Source organism: Chenopodium album, chromosome 2 (assembly GCF_948465745.1).
Source record: "Chenopodium album chromosome 2, dcCheAlbu1.1, whole genome shotgun sequence".
NCBI classification, from domain to species: domain Eukaryota; kingdom Viridiplantae; phylum Streptophyta; class Magnoliopsida; order Caryophyllales; family Amaranthaceae; genus Chenopodium; species Chenopodium album.
The window spans coordinates 74,892,101-74,916,694 of record NC_137835.1 but is presented as its reverse complement, the minus strand read 5'-3'; the positions used below and the strand labels follow the sequence as shown (position 1 = coordinate 74,916,694).

The 24,594-nt window shown below is 34.8% G+C and overlaps 1 protein-coding gene across 1 annotated transcript; it reads right to left on the bottom strand.

The window, feature by feature from the left end:
- Window positions 1-7,343: 7,343 nt before the first annotated feature.
- LOC145575619 (uncharacterized) lies at window positions 7,344-8,812 on the bottom strand. Its single transcript, XM_081633460.1, has 2 exons — window positions 7,789-8,812; window positions 7,344-7,609 (listed from the first exon to the last, which is right to left on the bottom strand). The coding sequence occupies exons 1-2, from the start codon at window positions 8,810-8,812 to the stop codon at window positions 7,554-7,556; spliced, it is 1,080 nt and encodes a 359-aa protein (XP_081489586.1). The 3' UTR covers window positions 7,344-7,553.
- Window positions 8,813-24,594: the final 15,782 nt, after the last annotated feature.

The following is a 24,594-nucleotide window of genomic DNA, read 5'->3' as shown; positions in this document are numbered from 1 at the left end:
CCTTTATGTTTGTGGAAATATGGCATTGTCTCTTGGTAGCTTATAAAATCGATTTGGTTTGGAAGATTTTAGCAGAAGTCATAGATGTGTTCCTTGCCCTAATAATATATTAGCTTCTAGAAAAAGGCATAGAAACCATCAATATTTAGGGGTTTGAAGGGTGATGTTAAACTAAAATAGTCTTTAATTTCTAATTTCTTAAAGGGGTAAGGGTAGTAAGGAAAATTCAAAGGAGGTAGTGTAGGAGGGGGTAAGGGATATGTATAAAAAGCTAAAACTAACCTGACCCGAGAACCCGACCTGAACCGGCAATGATCTAAACCCAACCTGTACTCGAACAGGTTGATGTCAAAAACTAACCCGACCCGAGAACCCGACCTGAACCGGCAATGATCTAAACCCAACCTGTACTCGAACAGGGAGAAACTAGTGACTTGTAACTCGACCCGAACCTGACCTGACCTTAACCAAAAACCGATTTGATCCAATACTTTATGACCTGAACCCGAACCTGCACCCGACCTGATAGTAACCGTCAACCGATTTAATCCGACCTGAAAACAATATGAACCTGAACTGGTACCCAACCTAATTAAAACTTGTACCCGAGTCATGGAAAGTTTAATAAACTTTTATATATCTTTTATTCAGCTTATATACTGGTATAATTCTGTAAACCCTCAATTCGATTTAATAAAATCTTTTGTTCAGCTTGTATACCTTTTGTTCTCTATTACTCGTATATAGGTTTAGTAAAATCTTGATGATGTTTGATCAAATTATAGAATGCGTAATTATATAGTTCAAGTTTACCATATCGATATTTATTAGAATTGAACTTGAACTTGAACCAAAACTCGACTCAACACTAACCCGAACCCAAATGTACCATCTTATTAACCCATCCAAACCCTACTCAACACAACCTGAACCTGAAATTAAACCCGATCTGATTTTAACTCGAATTGAACTCGACCTATATCTGAAAAGGTGAACGACCCGTTATAACTTGAACTGAAATTGACCCGACCTGAGTCTGAACCTGATTTGAAGCTAGATTGACCCGACATAACCTGGTCCTGATTTAACCCGAAACCTGATTTAACCCGACCCAAACCCGACTTAAATACCCGAATTGACATCTCTAGATAGATTAATATTTATTATACCAATCTGCGCGTGATTTTGTCATGAATTGAATTTTCAAGTTAATTCCATTTTAAGAAATATATTTAATGCTTATGCATAACTCTAAGGGCTACGTATATGTTAGGAATATTATTAGGATAATTTTATCATATCTTTGTGATTATTCATATATGCTTAGTTTCCTAGTTTATAGGCTCAAGATATATATCTTGAAGATATTGTGATATTGTTTGATAGACTTTAGGAAACTATGTACTCTATAAATTGGATGATCAATCAATGAATGAGGCTTAAGCTTTGAGCCCTAATTACTTTGACAGTATATTATTACCTAAAAATAATTATGTAAGAGATAATGAGTGTAACTTATTAATAATGACTCATGATCATACAATACTTTTTATATCATTTTAGATGGCAAACAATTATACAGTACACGACTTCTTTCAGTTCAACTGAGTTCAGTCTATGAGAACAGGCCCGCACGTCCATACGTGTGCACAAGAGATTTTGAATCAACAACATAGTTCACATCGGTTTCCCTACCCCCAGAGGAATCTAATTTGGGTGAGAGCAATAAAGGAGTTTAACATTGGCCTTATTCTTCGATCTATAATCTCTTGGAAATGACCTTATAGAGTATGTTTTACATGTTTATTGGTCATAGATGTTTAACATGTTTACAAGTGCCAAATTTAACTATCCTTTTAAAATGTTTTTAATACTACCTCCGTTACAGGTTATCTGCAGCGATTTGACATAAAACAGAGAAGGAAAATGTCTACTCGTTTCACATAATCTATAACGGAGGGAGTAAAAAGTTCTTTAATTTGAGTTTAATAGGATCTCCATAAGAATTGGGATAATTGGATTTAGGAAAAAGCAATAAAGAGGCTTTGGTTTCAATAGGAAAACTGTGACAAATTCAAACACCTAAAAATGTATCTTCTCCTTGTTCATGTGTAATTTCCGATGATCATACTATACGTCTATACCAATTCCAAGAATCAACCTAGGAACTGCAATACTACCAACTACCAAGTAGTATGAATGGGGTTTTCTAAAAATAATCCAATACAAATCTTTCGACTCTTTCTCTCTCTAACCCCCATCTCTATCCTCCACCGTCCCCCTTTTTCGTAGCTTCTGCTCGCCGGCGACTGGCGGGTTTTGCCTAGCCGTCGCCGGCGAGCCCCACCCTTTCGTAGCTTTCATTTTTTGCTATTTAATTTTAGTTTTTTTGGGTCTGTTGGTGCAGAACAGGGGTTCCTCTTCGGTCCTCCATTATTTGGGTTCATCGTCAAGTTCTTGGCGGCTTGCTTCAACAAATCAAGAACAAAAGGCTAGTCTTAACGTCGTCATCGAAAGGAATTTCGTTAATTAATTCCCGACGGTAAAGGTGAAGTTAAGGTTAGAGTTTCCTCGTGTACCCAAGGTTAGGTTCAGTGAAGGGGTTCTTTGAGGTGCCGTTGACGATTGCTCTCGGTGTGGGTTGGGTTGGTGCTGGTGAGGTTTGATTCGTTGTCTTTTCCTCTGTTCTCTTGCAAGTTTGTTTATTTTTCCTGATGGTATTAGCTTCGTTCTTCCTGATGTCCGTGTGTTTGTTTTCTTTGCTTTGGTTAGTTGTGAATAGTTTGTTGTTATTTATTTGTCTTAGTTCATCTATGATGTCCTTGTTTATTTTGATGTTTTGGTTGTTGATTTTTAATAATTCTCTTTCTCTGCGTGGTGATGAGTTAGAGGTTCATAGGGTTGTTCTGGTTATGGAGGTTAATGAAGTGTGGTCGTTGTTCTTGGAGCCTTGTTGGTCGGTTTTAGGGGTTGTAAGGTTAGGAAATCCCTTGTTAATTGGGTTGGTGGTTCGTGTGGTTGCCTTTTCGGGGTGTATCTTTGTTCCCCTGGTAGTTAAAGTTAATCGGGTGAAGGGGAGTTCTCAATCAGGTGATGGGGTTTCCTTCTCCGGGAGTATGGATGTTTTTTCTTGTTTGGTTTTCCAGGGGGTTAAGTTTCATATGCAGTTGGAAGAGTTCCCTTGCATTTGGAGATTGCAGGGAAAGAGTGGTGTTGAGAGAAGCGGTTTGTTTGCAGTCCTTGTTGCTTGGTTGTGGGATGATATAGGCATTCATACAATTGCAATCATCCCTTTGTTGTTTGTTTTGGTGATGACAAAGTCAGTCATCGCTGTAAATCAAAATCTTGAAGGAGGCTCCCCATCTTTAGTGTTTGGGGTAAGCAAAGTCCTCCATTATCTTGCACTCTTTGTGGGTAGAGTTGCAGGAAGAGAACCTGCATTGGAATGCATGGTTTATCATGATAGAGTAGTCGTTCAAGTATACGACTCTTTTGGGTTTGTTCCCAGACTCCTAGGATGCGACTTTGATTTTCGATCCCTAGGAGTGGAATGGTATCAAGGGTTTTTTCTTCAGCAATAGGGTGCACTCATTTTTCGATGCCAGTGCCACTTCCGATTTTCTGCATTAAGGTTATTCTGTGTTTTATGTCCATCTCGAATGTTATGGTTAATTCGGCATTTCTCGGTCAACATTGAGAATGTGGTACAATTTTCTTGGTTGGCTAGGCTCTGTAGTATTTGGGGTGCTGTGAATCTTTTCTGGTACTTTGGTTCTCTTCGTATTTCCTCCTTTGGTCATTGTCAGGCGCTCTATGATGTTAGGTTTAGGTGTGTTGTCTTAGCATCTTTACACAAGGTAGTTTTGGTAGTAGTTCGTGTTAGGTTGGTTTTTGCTTCTTTTAGCTCTATTAGGTTGATATTGCTTTTATTTATTTATTTGATAGCTCTTTTGTCAAAAAAAAAACCTAGGAACTGCTAAACACCCAATCCATCCGTCATTCAACCTTTCAAATACCCAAACCTATTTATTAGAGGTCAAATTTACTCACAAATTAAATCTGTGAGTAATTGAGTATGCGACCGAATATTTAAAATGTGTATCCCCTTTTTTTTTTCAAACCTAATTTTTTTTTATCCTTCATATCTTTCATTTTGCATAGGCCACATGGGCATGCACTCCGACTCCAATTATAGGTAAGAGCTACTAGAACAAAGCTGTACAAGTCTTCCTATGCCTACACAGTATGTACATACAAGCTTGTCTTGATCCATTTTGACCTAACATTTCCATATTCCCTATATATAGAAGCCAACCAGCATGATTTTGCATCAAAGATAGGTATTGCACAAAGTTTTGTATGTGGATGGCCATACAGTATGACCATCCAATATATGGGTTGCATCGTTAGTGTAATAGGGGTTACTTGGTTAGTGTTAAGGGGTTACTTCGTCAATGTTATAGGAGTTACTCGGCCAGTGTTACAGGAATTACTTGGTCCATGTTATAGGGGTTACTTTATTCTTTTATAAGTGGTCACACGGTGTGGCCAGCCACACACAAAACGAGCTGTATATAATGTACTTTTCGGTAATTTGTATTTGCACTTTTCTTTAGACGTACCTTTTACCATTAATATTATAAATTATCTAATAACAAAAATTATAAAAATTTGATTTTACGGTACACTCTCGTGTGGGCGAACTTGGTTTGTTCAATTATTTTCTACGTTTTCCTTAACTCTTACTCACTTTCCATTTATATTCGTTTTTTAAGTTCTACTCACTTTTACTTTATATTATTCCTTTTATGACAGCTTTTTATTCATTTTTTATCATCCAAAGTCTCCCTTTCTGGGCCTCGGTTATGTTTAATAAACCTCTCATTCTCCATCTCTCTCCTCTTTAATACCAAAATACCCTAATGTATGGTCCCTAATTTTACTTTCCTAGGTTAATTTGCGTAGGTACAGTAACTGTGTTACACTCGGTAAAATGGAGGTTGTATAAAATTGTTGATGAGTCTAATAATATCTCACATCTCACGTCACCATTTTTTTAAAAAATAAATATATAGCAATGAGAGTTGTTTATTGGTCAAAGTTTGACCATAAAAATAAAAACGAAAGTTATACTATAGGACAGAGGGGATAGTATAACTAAATAAATATATGTTGCACAATTATTTACCTATACTAAAGTGGAGTTTTTTCAAGGGACGACTTTTTCCTCCTAGCTAAACTGTCTTCATTTTTTTTTCTTTTTTGTTTTATGAGAATCATTAATTTGCTTAGAAACTTCATTATTTATTTATTTTTTGAGGACAACATTATTTATTTATTATTATTATTTCTCTTGTGAATTCCATATTTTTTTACAATTAATTTCAAAAACTAGCATGGCTCATCTAGAAAGTTATCTAATTTCACAAATTCTTTAATAAGGCGGACTTTCATTAACTTATTATAAGACGGGTTAAAGTTACCCTTATATGTTATAAAAGTTACTCCGTAATAATGTATTAGATTAATCCTATTAGCCTTAATAACATGTATATCCATTATAAAATACACATTAATAAAATACAATCAAACTCATTACATACTTCGTATAACTGTCTTTCAATAAAATTAGTTCCTTATACAAAACTTATTGATCTAGCTTTCAACTTAAAAAAACTTAAATTCCCGTTCCAAAATCTCTCAACCCTTTCAGCATTTCTAAGGATCGATCTTCAAGGAAATGTTTGTCCTATCATTCTATCAATCATGTATATATGATGACCCTTAAATACATCTGTTTCGAAAATCTAAATCTTCTTTATTTAGTCATTCTCTTACTATAGTATATAAGAATCACTAACAATTTCATGTTGATATTGTTATATACTTTCCCCTTTAATTTGATAGCAATTATATATATATATATATATATATATATATATATATATATATATATATATATATATATATATATTTTGCATTTGATTTTATGTAGTGCACTGAACAGAACAATGTGCTGTTCTCGCAATTAAGTTTCAACATGAACATAAACTAGGAAATTGGTTGATGAACTTTGATCAAATGGGAAACTTATTGGCAGTGCAAATGATGATTCTTCATTCATTTGTTGTTGTGGATGTATCATCACTTTCTAAAGTGCAAGATGCAATAATTATTTTATGTGAAGTTCATTTGTTATGAACCTCAGTTATTGGTCTCATTGGTATAATCTTCTTATATACGAGCATGTTCACATTTACTGAAGTGAGTTGAACTGAATTGATTACAGCTTAGTTGAAGTAAACTGAGGTGAAATGAATATTTTATGAGAGAAGGAAATTATGAGTTGAAGTGAAATGAAATAAACTAAATTGATTGGAGCTAAACTAAACTGAACTGAAATTAAGCGAAAGTGAACATGCCCTTATATTTTTCTCAAAATTATGCTTGCTTGGAATGAGAAGAATAATTAGTGGGTTGTGTTGATCCTTTGCTTATCACATTTGTTGCTCACATTTTAAAAGGAGATAGGGATTGCTATTATGCGTCACTTTTTAAAGTTGTGACCTACGGAGTATTATCCTTGTCGTTTCAAACTTTATAATGTACTCTATTTGTGTCAAAGTAACTGCAATATTTGACTTTTTAAATTCAAGTTTTGTAAACCTTTGACCTTATATCTAATGAGTATACTAAGCTAATAAACATTATTGAACGTGCAGTGATCTTGATTAAGATGCTTTTAACTTAAAATTTAGCATTTGAAAAGTCTATATTTGTATTAATACCTAAGTAAAAATGTTAATGAATAAATATACATTCCTTGCGCAATCTAAAGTCAAATTGCAACACTCAATTTGGAACGACGGGTGTAATATTCAATTTCAATACGTAATTATGTATAGTAATTAATAAATCATCTCTTTAATTTATCTCCTTATATTTTAAGCATGTTCTGGCGTAATAAAATTTATAATCAAGATAATGGTACAATTGACAATTAATAGTTATAACATAGAGCTAATTATAAGAAATGGAGGAAGTAATTGGATTTTTAAAAACACCCTAGCTATTGACAGTTTGACAGCACATGAATTTTTAAACTATTTTTACATTTCAACTTAGAATTTTACCAAGTTATTTAGAAACAAGCTCAAACTGAAAGGATAGCTCTTCAATTACATTTATTTGTTACTACTATTTACAACTTGAAACATTTATAAATCCATAATACAATACATTTGATTTGAGCTATTAGTGATTACCAAGTAAATAAAGTAACATTAGAGACCATTAATTCTAAACACAATAATAACTTAAGTAAATCAAATTAAGAACTCTTGACAGAAAAAAAAAAAAAAAAAAAAAAAAAAGGGTTTTCATACTATGCGTACATCACATAGTACATACCCCTCATGAAAGGAAGTGAATTATCCCTGTACTATAAACCTTGGCGAATTCAAATTCGAGGGGACAACAATGGTAATTGGAAGAGATAAAAACGTACACCATTTTAGCTAGCTAGCTAGGACGACATGCAACCATTGTGTTCGTTACTGCTGTGGGCCTTCCACCATGTTCCGTTGTGTCGAAATCGTGTAGCTTGGAGCTGCAATAATGATGATCATCAGTTAACAATAAAATTAATGGTACAATCTAGACGAATACATTTATAGATATGTCTATATCAAAATATACGTGTAACAATTTTTATGCTATAAATAAGTTTATCATATAGAAATGATGTACTATAATTATAGTATATGATTAGGTATTATGGAAATTTACCACTTTGATGACAAACTTCAAAACTTGGCTGATAGTTTAAAGTTGTTGTTAAAGGACTCCAATTTCCTGTAAGATTATCACCTGTAACTTCAAAATAATCATTGTTTCCTTCCTTAATGATACTTGTATTAGTGTAATTAACTTGTTCTCTACTTTTCTTTCTCTCTAATGTTCTTTTCTTTGCCCTTTCTCTTGCAACTCTTCTTTCCTCTTTTGTTGTTTTCTTTCTCTTCTTAATAACTTCATCTTTTCTAGCACATGATGACAACCCTCTCTTCTCCTTAGAACACCCTATTCTTTCCTCTTCGACTATTGTCGAATCCACTTCACAATCATCCGAGGTTGAGGATATGGTGGTGCACTTAGTAGTCACACCACTTGGGCTTCCATGCTTGCTTTGAACGAGCTCTTCGATGGATGACTTAGATTGTATCAACAACCACTCGACGGTTCTACTAGCCTTATCAAAGCCTAACATGTCTTGCAACTTGAAGAAAGGGCGAGCAACTTGAAGGGAGAGTCTCATTCTCCTATCTCTTAAACCATGAGCCGTCCTAATCTTGCTATGCCTATCCTTATTGGAAGTTCTCTTCCTCTTCATCAAACCGCCGTGACTAATAGCATTCTTATTAGAGCTTATGGTGTGGTTATTCATTTCATTATCTTCTACTATTCCATTGACCTCATCACCCTTGTTTGATGAATCATCCACTACCTTGCTATGATCAACTTCCAAGATGGAGGAATCGTCGGTCAAAATAGAGCTATTGTTAGCTAAGAAGGATTGTTGGATGAATTCAAGGTCATGGTTGATAACAAAATCGTTGATTTCATTGTAAATCAAAGGAGAAGGCAAGTGATAGTAAGATGTAGAGTAATGATTAGATGAATAATGATCATCTTGCTTGGAATTCGGGTTTGAATCATCAATAAGGTAGCTCAATATATTGTCCACATAAAGAATGGGACTAGTAGTACAAGTAGTTGTACTATTATTATTGCTCAAAGTAGAGGAGTTCAACATTATTATTGGGTGTAAAGACTAAACTATACTATTCTATGCGTTACTATCACACAAGGCAAGAACTAAAAAGAAACACTGAGAGCTATTTGAAAGGGAACTCTCAAAAGAAATTAGGAGAAGACTTTTTTAAGTAGAGCAATTCTTTTCAAGTGCCTTGTAGCATCAAGCAAAGTTGTTATAAGCTCGTTCGATCCGTCTTTTTCAATCTACTTTTCTGCAAACAAAGAATCAACTACAAAGCTTGAGATAATGGAGATGTTATGGAGTACAACACTAACATACACATGTGCCATATGTTGTTCAATGACAAAGACAAGTTAAAAAAAAAACTAATTAATACCATATATGTACACTTAATCTATGTGATTAAGAAAGATGGATAAGAGATAAAATTTGCTAATTGACCTACCTTACACCATAATAATGGGAATAATTGAAGTGGGGGGGGGGGGGGGGGGGGAGCTCGAAAGAGACGCGACAATAAGCTTTAGAAAGGTAAAAGGAAAGAGGGGGAATAGATGATGGGAATGATGATGAGAAGATGAAGGAAGATATAATGAGGGAAATTAAAGGTAAGATGCTAGGCTAGTGTCACATCTCTTTTTTTAGGAAGGAAAAAAGTTGGATGGTTGTGTTTGAGTTGTGTAGCAGCAACCATGAAAAGGAAATTAAAGGGTGGGGAATGAATTGAAGACCAATACAACAAAGACAATATGGCCAGAACTTAAAACATACAATAGTGTTCTTTGTTTTATGAATTGAAGTGACTAAGTGTGTGGATGATAACATTTAGTGTTTGTGTCTTCAAGGGCCTCTTCACGTGGGAGTCAATTGACTATCTTTGAGATGGATTTTGACACCCAAACTCCTCCATCCCCACAACTTTTCAATGCTTTCTTACCAGCCTATATCCAACAATAATTACTCTGGCTTGTGGTCGCGATACATGATCAATCGAGGATCAACAAAATAGTCCAATCTCGTATTTGTATTAATGTATGCAGTACTTGAGAGGGTTGTGGTGCGAAATTTGGCAGTACCTGGATGGTTGTGGTGGTACATTGTTCTTCATTCAGATAGAATTTCAAGTGGGTTTGTTGACATATTGGTGTTGCATACATTATTAGGGAGTTGTGGTGGTTGAATTGATTGTAAAATTATGCCGTTTAATGGACTCAACCTATCAAGCCTTTTTGCTAACATGAAATATACACACAAAACACGTATTCTATTAGAGTCCATCATATCATTGATAAGGACATAACACATATTTACCTTATGGAGTATTAATAATTATCTACAAATACATTATACCCCATATGGCCATATTTATTTCAAAATCCATTTGACCTTACCGAGCTGAAAATTTTAGTGGGATTTGATCACACAACCTTAAGGTTCTGAGATAAAAACCTTACCACTAAACTAAGCTATGCCTAGTCATTGTAACCTTACCTTCTTGTACCTAATACTCGTACTTTATGGTACTCAAACGCCTAACCACTTATTTTGAATCGAAACCTTAGCTAATGTGATTGTGAGAATATATATATATATACACCCCCTTAGCTCATCTAACATAACCACGACTTTGATCGAGAAGCTAGATATACATATCTTGTCATACTAGTAGTCCAGTACATACACACAGTTGTCATATTACTAGTTCAAATTTGAATATGACGTAATTGTGAATCCACAAGAATGACAAAGTCCCACCCTATATATCTAGGCGATATGTCCCTCGACTCCCTCATTACCTCCCTAAGTGTACTTACTGTAAGGAGCAATAGTGTAAATTGATGTAAGAGATATTTTGAAGGCTCTTCTCCAATCTAGCTTGATGTTTGTTGAGCACACAAGACAATAATAAGTATAGGCATTGACCGTTCTAAACCCTATCTGAATCTGATTTTTTTTTTAAAAAAAACAAATAAATAAAAATAATAAAAATATATAAAAATAAAAACCTCTGAAACCATTTGCTGCACTTGGGCCCTTTAAACGCTGCATACCTACACATTAAGCAGTGAACTCCATTTTTTCAAGGGCTATTTTTTTTTTCTTGGTAATAAATTCATAATATTTGTTTTAATTCCTTTAATTTATCATAATTTGTTGAGCCATTAATATTAAATATTATTGATTCTATAATATGGCAGAATCTTCTGAATTTTTTTGTCTGATAATTATGTTTTCTTAGTATCTTTCCATGAAAAGTCCTTTTGTTTTAATTAGGAAATGGAAAACAGGCTACTCCTTAATCTAAAGTCTGTGATATCACTGATATGAGATGTAGTAATCTAGACATGGTGAATTTACAATTATTTTCTCATAAGAAACCAATCAGATTAAATACTCACTTCATCTCTTTTCAAAAAGTAATTAAAAAATAAATCAATTATTCGTCCTATTATTATTTTGCTACATTATCTCGGTTATTAATATTCCCTTTTTAGAAATTACTACATCCTTAAAGTTTTTTCACTATAGTTTGTCACTAAAATTTAGCCTGACCCGACCCCTCTCCTTTTTATCTTTCACTTTTTTCACATTCATTGTAAAGTATGTCCTGCGAAAACAATTCTCAAGTAGCACATAAATAGGGACGGAAAAAGTAACATAAATTTCTAGATTCATGGGTAATTACCATACAGTCCTTTTTACCAACCAATATTAACCCCATAAAATCAATATTTATCCTTTCTCTGAGCCCTATTCTATCAGACAATACTCACTCATATACCCCATTTCATCCCCAATTAACAGTTAATCATCTTCACACATTTGCATATTTCGGAACATAAAAGGCGCACCTTGTTGGTATGAGTAATACGAACACACAGAAATCGACACACACTTGAACTACGACCCCAGATCTCATGTACAATAGTCCTACTTGAGGACAAGCAACAATAACCTGGACTCGAAATCGTTGTCATTAACAGTACTATACAAACTTGTCTTTGTGATGACAATGTTCCAACCAACCATTAGAAAGATAACCTGCACTCTTCCATACGTAGGCGAAATTTGCAGTTCCTTGTTATGTTGTTACAACATCATTGGTTTCAACTTATAGGACAAATTATAGGATATGATGTATAATATACAAGTTTGTTAATGTATTCTAAAGTTTAGTTTTTTGGATTTTGGTGTTCAACCTTTTCTTTCAGCAAATTGAGACTTGTTATTTCTAATTATTACCATTAATTTGGATATTTCTTCAACAACTTGTGGCTTTACTCTCATTATTGATAATGATTTGTACTTGTATAAGTTTTAATTAAAATCAACTAAATTAATAAAACTTTATGGAATAATTAAGTTTTGTACTGTATATATACAACAGCCTAATTAATCATCCCAATTATCATTAATTGTCACAATCATTTGGATACTTTTCTAATGTTGTACGTACATTATTTTTTCTTCTTTTCTGCTTTACCATGGGGACCTTGGGGGTTGTTAGACTAGTCTTCAAATGTATGTGAAATTGTAAATGTAGTACTTTTTCAGATTCTAGGTATACATATGTATATTGTTGTTGCAATGCCATTGGTGGCTATAGAGAATCATAAGAAAAGCAACTCGTTACTAGTGATTTCAGTCATCCCAGATTACATAAAAATTCATAATTTGCATATCATTCAAAAAAAAAAAAAAAAAAAAAAAAAAAAAAAGACAAGCACGTACAAGCAATAATGATTCTACTACATACTTCTGTTTCACAATGATGTTTACGATATATAGATTTGAGACGTCCATTTAAGTGTATTTTTAATTCCTCTTAATCTTAATTAAAGAAAAGTATAGTATGTATGTGACATAAAATGATGTATGTGGAGGTATAAATAAAGCCCTAGTGGAGGGCAATAATGTAAAGACAAGCAAAAAAAGGGGTGGCAAATGTGGCATAGAAAGCAAACCTTCTTTTGACTGTAGAAGAGGGCCTCTTATATTCCTGAATGAAGGTCATTTTCATTAAAAAGAGGTGAACAGCCTCAACACACTCTTTCTCTCTCTTTCAAGTAGTCAAGTAGTTACAGCTATGTGAGGGTGGTATCCATCCATCCATCTATCTCATCTTAAGCTTGCTTATACTCTATTTTCTTATTAGCTTTTTCCTTCTCTCTCTCTTTCTCTCTCAAGCCTTTCTAATGGAATGTATGTTGTGTTCCCTCCAATGCCGCGTGCTTATCTATGAAAATGCCTCCCTAAATAATAGTATTTTATGTTAAAGGTGTCAATTCAAGTTATCAGTCGGTTAGGGGCAAGCCTGGTTAATTTAGGTCATTTCGGATTTGAGACATCAACCAAATTATTGAGTGGTTAATTTAGGTTGCATTTGAGACGTGTCAAATTATTGAGTGATGCAGATGAAATTCATAAATTTGGGTTATTTTTTGCCTGCTCTATTTTGATATCAATGATGACGTATATTAAGGGCATATTGGATATTTACAGTGTAAAAAAAGTTAGATTATTTCTTAATGGGAAATTGCATACATATGCAAAATTTGTGAAATTTTTTAAAAAGGAAATTATTGGTAATGAATATCTAAAGAACGAAGGATATAATCAATTAGATTTTGAATTAGATGTTCTAACAATACTTTTAGGTGTTTACGCAATAAAATTTGAAACTATGAAAGCTACCCTTTCTTTTACAACCTAAACAATAATGTGCTTTAGATTCGTATCTAATGTAATTGTGAAACTATTTGATGCAAGAACTAGCGTTAAGATCAATAAAGTAGGGTTAATGAGTCTCACTCAAAACATCAATTAAGTATGTGTTATGAGGAATTAAAGGGAGATATATTAGGTTACTATATTGCTTGTACTCGTAAAACTATACACCACAATATTTCAAACCCTACTAAGCTAGCTAGTGCTTTCAATTCCACTTCATCTATGTCATGTCTAGTCTATATATCTATTTACATCCATATTTTTTTAAGATTTTTTTTTTTTTTTTTATCGTTAAGTACTACAAGTATTATATTTTTATGGAAATACGAGTAGTCCTTTTGCATGAACATGATGCACAATACCAGCTTACCTTGTGGACTAGTGGTAAGAGAATGAAACCTCTGAAGTCTAGGTCCAGGGTTCAAGCATTGGTACCACCTCTCTTTCTCTCTTCTCTCTGAACATGATGCACAATTATAAAGCTAAAATATGCATCTATTTTTACCATGCCTACTCCTTACAAATTTTTACCAAATTTGCATGCCGTTCTATTACTACCCCTTTTTCCTACTCAAAGGTCTTTATCCATCGTTTTAGATTAGATTATTAGACTACCATTACGTTTGTACCTCATTTTTATTGGTTACTTTATGGTGTTATGCTTTAATATCTCACGCCCTTACTTTGTGTCATGCGATGTATGAGAAACCACGTACGTATACAATCAATATCATATGCCTTTGTTGAATTCTACTTAATTAATTTCCTATTGCTTCTAGTTAAAGAGTTAAATGGACCTAATTGACTTGTGAGAGATCGGAAATTTATGATAATTTGACTAGCCTTTTGTTTTTATGTCTCGGGTAAAACACTAATTTGAAAATTAAATATATCTAATTTAAAACACTAATTAATGTCATATGATTACTATAGTTCATTAAACAAATACGGAGTATATATGATGAATTGTTAGTGATAGAAATTATACTTATGATAATATTTGTCGCAGATTAGGATAATATTGTATATATATTCTGTTATACCTCGTATTCTTATATGTCATGTTAGATTTCGGGAAAACTCCTCAAATTAGAATGTGTCATGACCTCATGCTCATATACTTTAACTTCAACCAAGAGTGTCTATAATGTTTTGTTATAAAGAGTTAATCGTATTCATAAACTTGAAAATTTAATGTTTATTTTTATACATGTATTTTTAACTATAATCTATAATAACAGAAAATAATGATAATTTAATTTCTTTTATTTGCTCATACATAAAATAAAACATACATTGTTTTAAAAATAAAAAAAATATAAAACTTATACTACTATTTTATATATGTAACCCAAAATATGTATTGAATATTTTAAGCTATTTATATATTTATTTATTTTTTCTATTCTAATGAAACGTCTCATATATATATATATATATATATATATGTTGACTTGTACTTCACATCATTAGCTTCGATCCTACATACTTCACAATGTCTATGTATGTTGACTTGTACATCGATCCTTGAAACATGCTAAAAAAACCATGAAGCATAACAAGTACAAAAACACATACGTCTAACACTTAACACTTAGATGCACGATACACACATCACTGAATTTTCTCCAAGCTTCGCAATTATTTCTCTTGAAGCATATACTACAAAAATTTCCTAATCTAGGTTTGTTGATATGAGCTCCATATAAAAACATCTATGCTTGTTATACAATGGAGACTTGTGTACGATCCAATAGTCAACACAATGGATAAACCCTATGCATGTGCCCACTCTTTGGACTCATTTACTTTATGAACCTTATCCAAATACAAATAGCTTTTATTATATATATTATATTATTCTTTGAAACTATACATTACATAAATTACAATATGAGATAATAATAAGTTTACGTATGGTACTTGTTGAAATAATCAACAAATGAACTAGCTAAGTTTCCTTAGTTGCAAAAGAAGACACAAAACTTTTCCTATTTATAGTGAAGCACCACTCAAATTGGGCTAATGCAACAATTACTTTGGTTAGTTACGGTATTATTCAGTTGTAGCAGCTTTTATAGCCGTCCAAGTATGACTAAGTTAGTTGATTGAATTGGTTACATGCACACTACTACTACTAGCTCTCAATCTCTCATCTGGAAGATTTTGATGTTTGTGATTATTATGCCCTCTACAATGCTCTAGCAATCAACATGAGCTAATGCTCACGTGAGAATGAGATGCCTAAATGTCCTAATGACTCAATGATTGTCATATATACTTCCTCCGTTTTTATTTTTTTTATTTGAAACACAATGGATGTTAATGCATGTATGCACTTATAAGAGGTGATTAGAGAAGGTAAAAGAACTATTATATCAAAGTAATTAAAACTATGTTTTAAGTAAAAGATCAGAAAAGTATGTAGTTGGTCTTCTTGTAATCAGTCTTAAATTATTTGTCATGTTAAAACAGATTTCGTCCATTTTCAAGCCTTTGCTCACAATGTATCTATGGACTTTATGTACATGAATGATTTTGGTCGTGATGCATGGTAAATTATTACGCAGTATGTAGTATATATATATGTAGGGAATGAAAATGTTATTATGTTGATATGTATTTTTTAGATTAATGAGAATAGTTGAATGCTTAAGTATATAATAAAATGTTTTGATTAATTTCCAATGGTTCATATTATCAGTAAGTATATACTTCGTATAATAGATTAATAACTTGTGGTAGTATTGTTTGTTTTATAGGTTATGGTAGAAAGAATGAGGCCTTTGCTCGATCTCAAAAGGTATATTGAATGATGTGTGTTAGATTTCGGGAAAACTCCTCGAATTGGAGTGTGTACCATTGATCAATATATATAGAATTTTACAAGACTTATAATCCTAGTACGATAAGGATATAAAAGATACACAATTTTTTCCCAATATGCGATAAATATTATCATAACTATAGTATCTATCACACCCCCGCGGTCATAGCGGGAGGAGATCGTACGCTAAGACTAGATCTAAAATCTAATCCAAAAATAAGTCTCATGGTATGCCTTTTGTGCCGCAAACTGCTATCTAGAAGGAACATGTAAAACCCGAACTTGTCCCAAAGCAACCTTTTCTCAAACAAAATGGATATCAATCTCCACATTTTGCTTGGTGCGTTAGTTGGTGTTGTACCAGGTTGCCAGAATGGTAGAAAGCACCGACATTATCATAATAAACAATAGTAGCCTATCGAAAAGGACAGCGTAACTCAAGTAAAAGATTACGAAGCCAACATGCTTCAGAGACAACATTTGCGACGCCTTGATATTTAGCTTCTGGCACGATTTAGATAAAGTATGTTGACGATTAGATGACCAAGAAATGAGGTTGTCCCCAAGAAAGCAGCAATAACCCGATGTGCAGTGGAACAACGGGTATCGGGACAACCTCCCCAGTCAGCATCGGTGTAAGTAATCAAACGATGAGAAGCAGACGGATATAAATGTAAGCCACGATCAATGGTATTCTGAGCATAATGCAAAATGCGTTTTAATGCATCATAATGAGATTCTTGGGGATCATGCCATGCATAAAAGACACACTTGTTGTACCGCATAGGCAAAATCTAGCCTATGAAAGTGAGATATTGAAGAGCACCTGCTAAAGTGCGATACAAAGTAGGATCCCGAAAAGGTGGTCCTACATCTGCACTAAGTTTGGACTTAGTGTCAGTTGGAGTAGCAACAGGTTTACAAGAGCCAATACATGCACGCTCTAAAATCTCATGTGCATACTTTTCCTGTGAAAGTAGCAAATAAGAAGGAGTACGAGTCACCGCAATCCATAAAAAATTGCTCAAAGGACACAAATCAGTCATAGGGAACTCAGTTTGCAACTGAGATATGATCCCCTCACGCAACCTATTAGAAGAGGTAACTAATATAATATCATCAACACACTACTAAAATTCGACTATTTTACATACGACCGTTTATTTACGACCGTCTAAAAAACGGTCGCAATATATAGTTAGCAAATGCGACCGATTAAATACCGGTCGTAGATTTTAATATTGTGACCGTTTAATACTTTTCTGCGACTGATATAGCAGACGTAATAAGATTCAATTTATTTTTTTTAAAAAAAAAACTAATTACGACCGTCTAAACAGTCGCAGATACAGTCGTGGTTTTTCGGGAACTTAATAAAAACAAAATACAATGAGTTTTATAATTGTCTTAGAAAAGGAGGTGGGAAAACGAAGAAGACAAAGAGGCGAATAAGGGTCGCACGACCCCGACCTCCTCTCACCGACGCGGCATTCTCCGACCATCATCTCATCTCATCAGTAAGTCCTTTGAATTCTTGTTTTTTATAACAAAATTTATTGAAGTAGTGCAAAAACCCTAACTCTTGGGTCGTAAATCAGGCGGTTCGCTGACCATCGTCGCCAGCACTTCCTATTGCCCGTCACTCCTCCGTTTTTCCTCGCCGCCACCCAGGTAAGTTGTTAAATTCTTTTTTTTTTTGTTTTTTTCGTTTTATTTGGGCGAAAATGGCTAATTTTGGTCGAATTTCACCATGGCTGCAGACCACCGACGCCGACGGTCCGTACTCCAGGCCCTCCTTTTTCCGTTGCCGCATCCTCCCAGCCTCCCCGGTATGTCATCTCAGTTATTTTATTTTTATTTTTATTTTTTTTAATTTCTTTGAGTTCTCTACAAACCTTAACTTCCATTTAATTTAATACTCGTTTAATTTTCTGTTTTAGGTTATGCTCATTGCTGGGTTATAAAAATATGGATTTAGTTAACTGAATGGAATTAGATTTATAGAAAATGCTAATGAATCATGAAAAGAAATATATTCATACATAACAGATGAAAAAAAGTATTGGAGGGGAAAACCTAAATGAATGTAGCAGGTTCAGGACTTATGTGAAGCAAATCCTGAGAGCCCGGGTGTAGATGAAGTAATATGCCTTTGTTCGGTATGTAAGAATAGGCGTCTTCATGATGCAAACACAGTAAAACTTCATTTGTATAAGAAAGGGTTTATACCTAATTACTATGAGTGGGTGTCTCATGGTGAAGAGTTCCCTACATCAAGTGTAGAACAACCAAAACCTTACCGTGAAATGGTTCTCGATGCTCTTGGGTAGGGGTGAGCATAACAGGGTACCCTGTAAAAATCTTAGGATCCAGAATCGGAACCTGTTCAACAGGTTCCTAAAAATTGGGAACCGGAACCGAAACCTGCAGGTTCCGGTTCCTCAACAGGGTACCCTGTCTTTCAAAGTAAGCTTAATAATTACTTGATAAATTTTAACAAAAAAAAAAAAAATAGATGTTCACAATAAAATCTTACAACTTTAATACAGCACAACAAATATAACAAACTAACACTCATTGTCTAGAATATTTGATACAATATTATAAATACTTGTATTAATACCATTAACTAAACCTTTTAAGAGTAAGATGAAAAATGAATAAGAGGAGGAAGAGAGGTATGTGATGGCTTTTATACAATTTTGATGTAAGAAGGCATTATATTTGGGTTTAAATGATAGGTTCTGATTTGTGTATCCTATAGGGAACCTGTACTAACAGGGTACCCTACAGGTTCCGAGTCCAAAATTTTATTACCCGAAATCGGAACCTGTTGCAACAGGTTCCCAATTTTATTACCCGGAATCGGAACCTAATCTACAGGTTCCGGGTTTGGAACTTGCAGTTTCGAACAGGTCCCCGTTTCGGTTCTAGGTCAGGGTACCCTGAATTTTTTCTCACCCCTACTCTTGGGAGTAATCATGAACCATCGGGTGATGATGGTACTAGTGGTTCAGATGAAGAGCCAAATGCTCAAGCAAAAGCATTTCAAGATCTTTTAAAGGCTGTCAAGCAACCAATGTATGAAGGGAGCTCCATGTCTGTCCTAGAAATGGCATCTCGAATTGTATCTTTGAAGTCGGAATACAATTTTCCCCATAGGTGTGTTGATGGGTTTGCTTCATTAATGAACGAAGCAATTCCAAACGATAATAAGATGGGGAAAACATTCTATGATACAAAGAAGATTCTTAACGGACTTGAGCTTCCGCACGAGAAGATTCACACATGCCCAAAGGGTTGTATGTTATTGATAGCATGATATTTTGTATGATTATAGAGTGGTATTTAACATTGAATTTGTGAGGAATCGATGCCTTATTTCATCATTCACTCTATTTTTATGCATTTTTGTGTATTACGTGCTTCACGGGGTTTTTTTTTTTATTGTTTTTTATAACATTTTAGGTCCAATGATCACACTACGAAGCATCCCGGGAAGTATGCAAGGAATTTTGAGCAATGAGAAAATGGAGTGAAGCAATTTCGAAGAAGAAAGAAGCAAGATCGAAGAAAGGAAGGAAAATAAAGGCCAAGAAGACCCTACACGGACGTGATAACTCTTGCACGCTCGTGCAGGGGTGTTCTAGAATGACTACTGATACTGCCCAGGTTTGCACGACCGTGCAACATCAAGAACGCCCGTGCAGAACCTTAGGCATGGTCGTGCCCAGCCCTGCACGCCCGTGCAGGGTGTCTTGGTCCAAAACAGTAGCTACTGCTTCAGCATAAGAAGACCTGCACGGACGTGCAACATTTGGCACGCCCGTGCAACTTGCAAGATACCAAGACAGTAGGTTTCGCCTTCTACTGTCTGATTGTGCATGGCCCTGCACAATGCTTCACGCCCGTGCTGCCTATGCTGCACGCTTGTGCCAAGCTACAGTCGAACCCGATTCTTGTTTTCTCCATCTTTTTTTGGGGGTCTTATAAATACCTCCCTTGAACTCATTTGTACGGACCTTCTTCCCTTTTAACTCCCTTAGGCTTATTCTCTTGATTAGTTTATAGTTTTCCTCTCCCTTAGTTTCTAAAAAAACTCAATCATTTGTAAGAATTATTGGAAGTTTCTTCCATCAATTTCAACAATTTCTCAACTTTGAAGCTTATTAAGTAATCTTTCTCCTCTATCTCTTGCTCTTAATTTTCAGTTTTTAATTGCTTTGAGTTGATAATTTATCCCTTAATCTTGTTTATTTGCTCTTGCATGTTTAATCCATTCTTGTTCTATCTCTCTCCTAACTTATTTGAATTCATGAAAACTCTAGATTTAATTGATAGAGTAATTTCCACCATGTTTAGTGAGTAGTCTCTTAGTTAGGGGTTGGGTGAAAACCCAACTAAGCTATGGTTGATTGACTTGGATTTATTCATGTTCTACCTTGGATTGATAGTTTTTTGTGCTTGAATTGATTATTGCATGTGTATTTTGATGGCCACTTTATGCTCATGTGTTCATCCCTCTTCTCACATTGAAAGATGGGGTTTTTAGGGTGAGTCCTTTCTTGTGCAATTGGATTATGCTACCTTCATAACGATGGATGTTTGGTTTCATTAAGTATGATGCTTTAGTATGGTAATTAGGTGAGAAATCCCAATTATTTATGCTTCATGCTAGTTCGGAATGACCGAGAAACAAACTCGAGCTAGAAACCCACTTCCTATCCTTGATGCTTAATCCTTGTTTTGGTGCTTAATCTAGGAAGTACTTATGTTGTAACTTTGAAAGAAGACAATGTTAAGTTCCTATTCTATGTTCCATGTGTGCTCATGATTTATCCTTGTTATTGATTATTTGGTTTGGTTGGTGTTGAATCCTGTTTCCCCTAGCCTTCCTTTATATAGTAGTTAACTAATCAAAACCCAATTTGTGACCAAATTAGCTTACAATCGTTTCATACTCCTGGTTTTCTTTACCCATTCCCTATGGATACGATCCTCTACTTACCCTAGACTTGTCTTAGGTTAGTTTAGGTAGAAATACTATTTGGTTTAGGGTGATTGTCCAACGACCGATTATTCCTATACCAGTTATTTTGGAGAAATGATGCTGACTTGGATAAGTGTAGAGTGTGCCAAAGGGACAGATACAAAAGGACTTCAAAGGGGTCATTGGTTCCAATAAAAGAACTCGTTTATTTCCCCATCACTCCAAGGCTACAAAGGTTGTTTGCAACAAAGAACATTGCTGAGGAAATGACATGACATCCTAAAAACCCAAGATTCCATGGCACAATTGCGCATCGTAGTGATAGTGAAGCTTGGAAGCACTTGAATAGATCCTTCCCCGATTTCGCATCTGAACTAGAAATGTGAGACTTGGTATGTGTACCGATGGGTTTGCTTTGCATGGCAAGTTTAGGGGGTCAATACTCATGTTGGCCAGTCATTCTGACCCCGTATAACTTGCCTCCATCGATGTGCATGAAGAAACCATTTATGTTCCTTTCTTTGCTTATTCCTGGTCCAAAAAATCCGAAGGGGAACTTGGATGTGTATATGCAACCGTTGATTGAAGAATTGAAGCAATTGTGGGATGTTGGTGCAACAACTTGCGAAATTTCTAGGAGAAAAAACTTCAATCTGTGTGCAGCAGTCTTGTGGACTATAAGCGATTTCCCAACCTATGGTATGCTTTTTGGATGGTCAACAACCGGTAAAAAAGTTTGTCCATATTGTTTGGACAAATCAAAATCTTTTTACCTTGAACATGGTTGTAAAATTGTCATGGTTTGAATTTCACCGACAATTTCTTCCTCCCGAACATCCTTTTCGAAACAACAAAACTGCTTTTTTAAGGATAGGGTTGAAAAGGGGTCACCGCCTCACATAATGTCTAGCGACAAGTTATGGCAACAAGTTCAACACTTGGCAAAGGCAACAGATGGCTCTGAAGCACTCGCAAGCTTGAAAAAGAATAAACTAGGGTGGTTCAAACAAAGCATTCATTGGGAGCTCCCGTACCGGAAGACTCTTCTCCTCCGCCACAACCTCGATGTCATGCATATTGAAAAGAATTTCTTTGACTAACTAATTCACACGGTGACGGATGTGAAAAAATAAATTTCAGACACAGTTGCAGCTAGAAATGACATTGCCAAATATTGTAAACGACCACAACTTCATGTGACGGAGGATGCGAGAGGGAAAGACACTTTACTAAAAGCTCCATTCACACTAGATAAGGCTCAAAAGAAAGTGTTATGCGAGTGGGTTAGAAGCTTGAAATTTCCCGATGGTTATGCTTCTAATTTGACTAGATGTGTAGAGTTACAAACATGCAAGCTTCGCGGTTTGAAGAGCCACGACTGTCATGTCTTCATGGAGAGATTGTTGTCGGTTGCTTTGAAGGAATTGCTCCCGGTCCATGTTTGGAAAGCTATTACTGAAATTAGTCTATTCTTCCGTGACCTTTTGATGCGGTTCCAAGGCATCAATATTGTTATTATAATTATTTTTATTGTTATTTTTAGTTTATTATTAGATGACCGAATTTATTAGGATATTTTTGTTAGTTTAATTCGGTTAGTATAAGATAAGCTTAACTTTAAAGATCATATTTGCAAAATATTATCTTTACAAGTTAGTGTTAGTTTCCTAGTTAGATTAGAATTTGTTTTACCGATTTTTAGGCTAATTATTTAGCTTATAAATACGTGATGGTGTTTAACGAAAAGTATGATTGATTGATTTGAAATTTATAAAGTTTTACGTAAGCTTGTGCTTGTGTATTCTTGGCCTAGTTTAGGTTTTAAGCTCGTGTTGCTTAGCGTTTCTTGACCGAGACTCAAGATTCCAAACCTTTCAACTGCGATTGAAGCTTATATCCATCAAAATTCAAATCAAATTGGTGTGGCTGCTGTTTGACGAGGGACGAGTTTGACAATTTGTGTCAAAAAACTCAGTTTCGAATGTCATATTGATCGATTTGGTTCTCCTTCGTTTCTAAAGATTTTGAGGTGATTCTTTTTTTCACATTGGTTAATTTTTTCAGGTGTCTCGGCCCTTCTAATCCACTCAAAGTATTTTTCAGGTTCATTCATACTCCCATTGAATTCGGGAAGATCTAATCTAAGGTTCCTATCATCATCTTTGGTATCCTTTGTTGTTCCACCATCAAATTGAGTGATATGGAAAGGTTGGAACACAACATTACAGAAATACTTTGTAAGCTCGAGAAGATATTTCCACCATCGTTCTTCAACTCTATAGAACACTTACCAGTTCACCTGCCATATGAAGCTGGGTTATGTGGTCCTATCCAATATCGTTGGATGTATCCATTTAAAAGGTTTTATTTCCTCCTAATTCATAATTTCAAACATTGTTTATAAACATATTGTTGTTTGAATGATATATAACTTATTTAATAATTTTTAAAATTATAGGTTCCTTAATCATTTGAAACGTAAAATTAGTAATAAGGCTAGTGTTGAATAGGGATGGCAATTCAATTTGAGTTCGATTCGAATCCGATCCGATCCGAAGGAAAAAATCCGATCCGAATCCGTTTAATTTGAGTCCGAATCCGAATCCGACAAAATAGGTCCGAATCCGAATAGGAGGCGGATCAGACTTGGACCCTGTGCAGAGTCCAACCGAGTCCGACCTGAGTCTGAGTCCGAATCCGAGTCCGACCCGAGTCCGACCCGAATCCGAGTCCGAGTTCGAATTCGATCCGAAAACATGCTAAATTTGGGAATCGGGATATTTGCAACATATATTAAATCAATTTATCAATTCAGTTTTAATAATTTAGCCCACCTTGACTACTTTATGGCCCAACTTCCTTAATTCAATTACTTAAAAAAAAATAAAAAAAATAAAACTAGTAAAAACTAAAAGGACAGTGAACAAAAACCCTAACTCTTCACCTTCACTCTATTGCACATTTGCACAACCACCATCTTGCATCTTCTTTATATTCAAAGGGAAAAAAACCACCTTATTCACGCAAACCAACGCCGCCCACCACTCCACCAGCTAGGCGACAATCCTATCGACGTTTCGAAGGTTTATCTCTGATTTCCGACCACCTCTGGTGTCCGACCACCTTCCCGGCGATTCGAAGGTATTATCTCTGATTTCCTTCATGCTATTTTCGTTTTTTTTTTGCTAGTTAAATTAAATATGATCATAGATGAACCCTAGATTGTGAAATTGATATGATAATTACTCAAAGAATGAAATAAACAACAAC

Coding starts and splice junctions, on each gene's coding strand:
- LOC145575619 (XM_081633460.1), bottom strand. CDS start 8,812: ATGTTGAACTCCTCTACTTTGAGCAATAATAATAGTACAACTACTTGT. Junction 7,610..7,788: donor TGAAGTTTGTCATCAAAGTG/GTAAATTTCCAT, acceptor TCATTATTGCAG/CTCCAAGCTACACGATTTCG.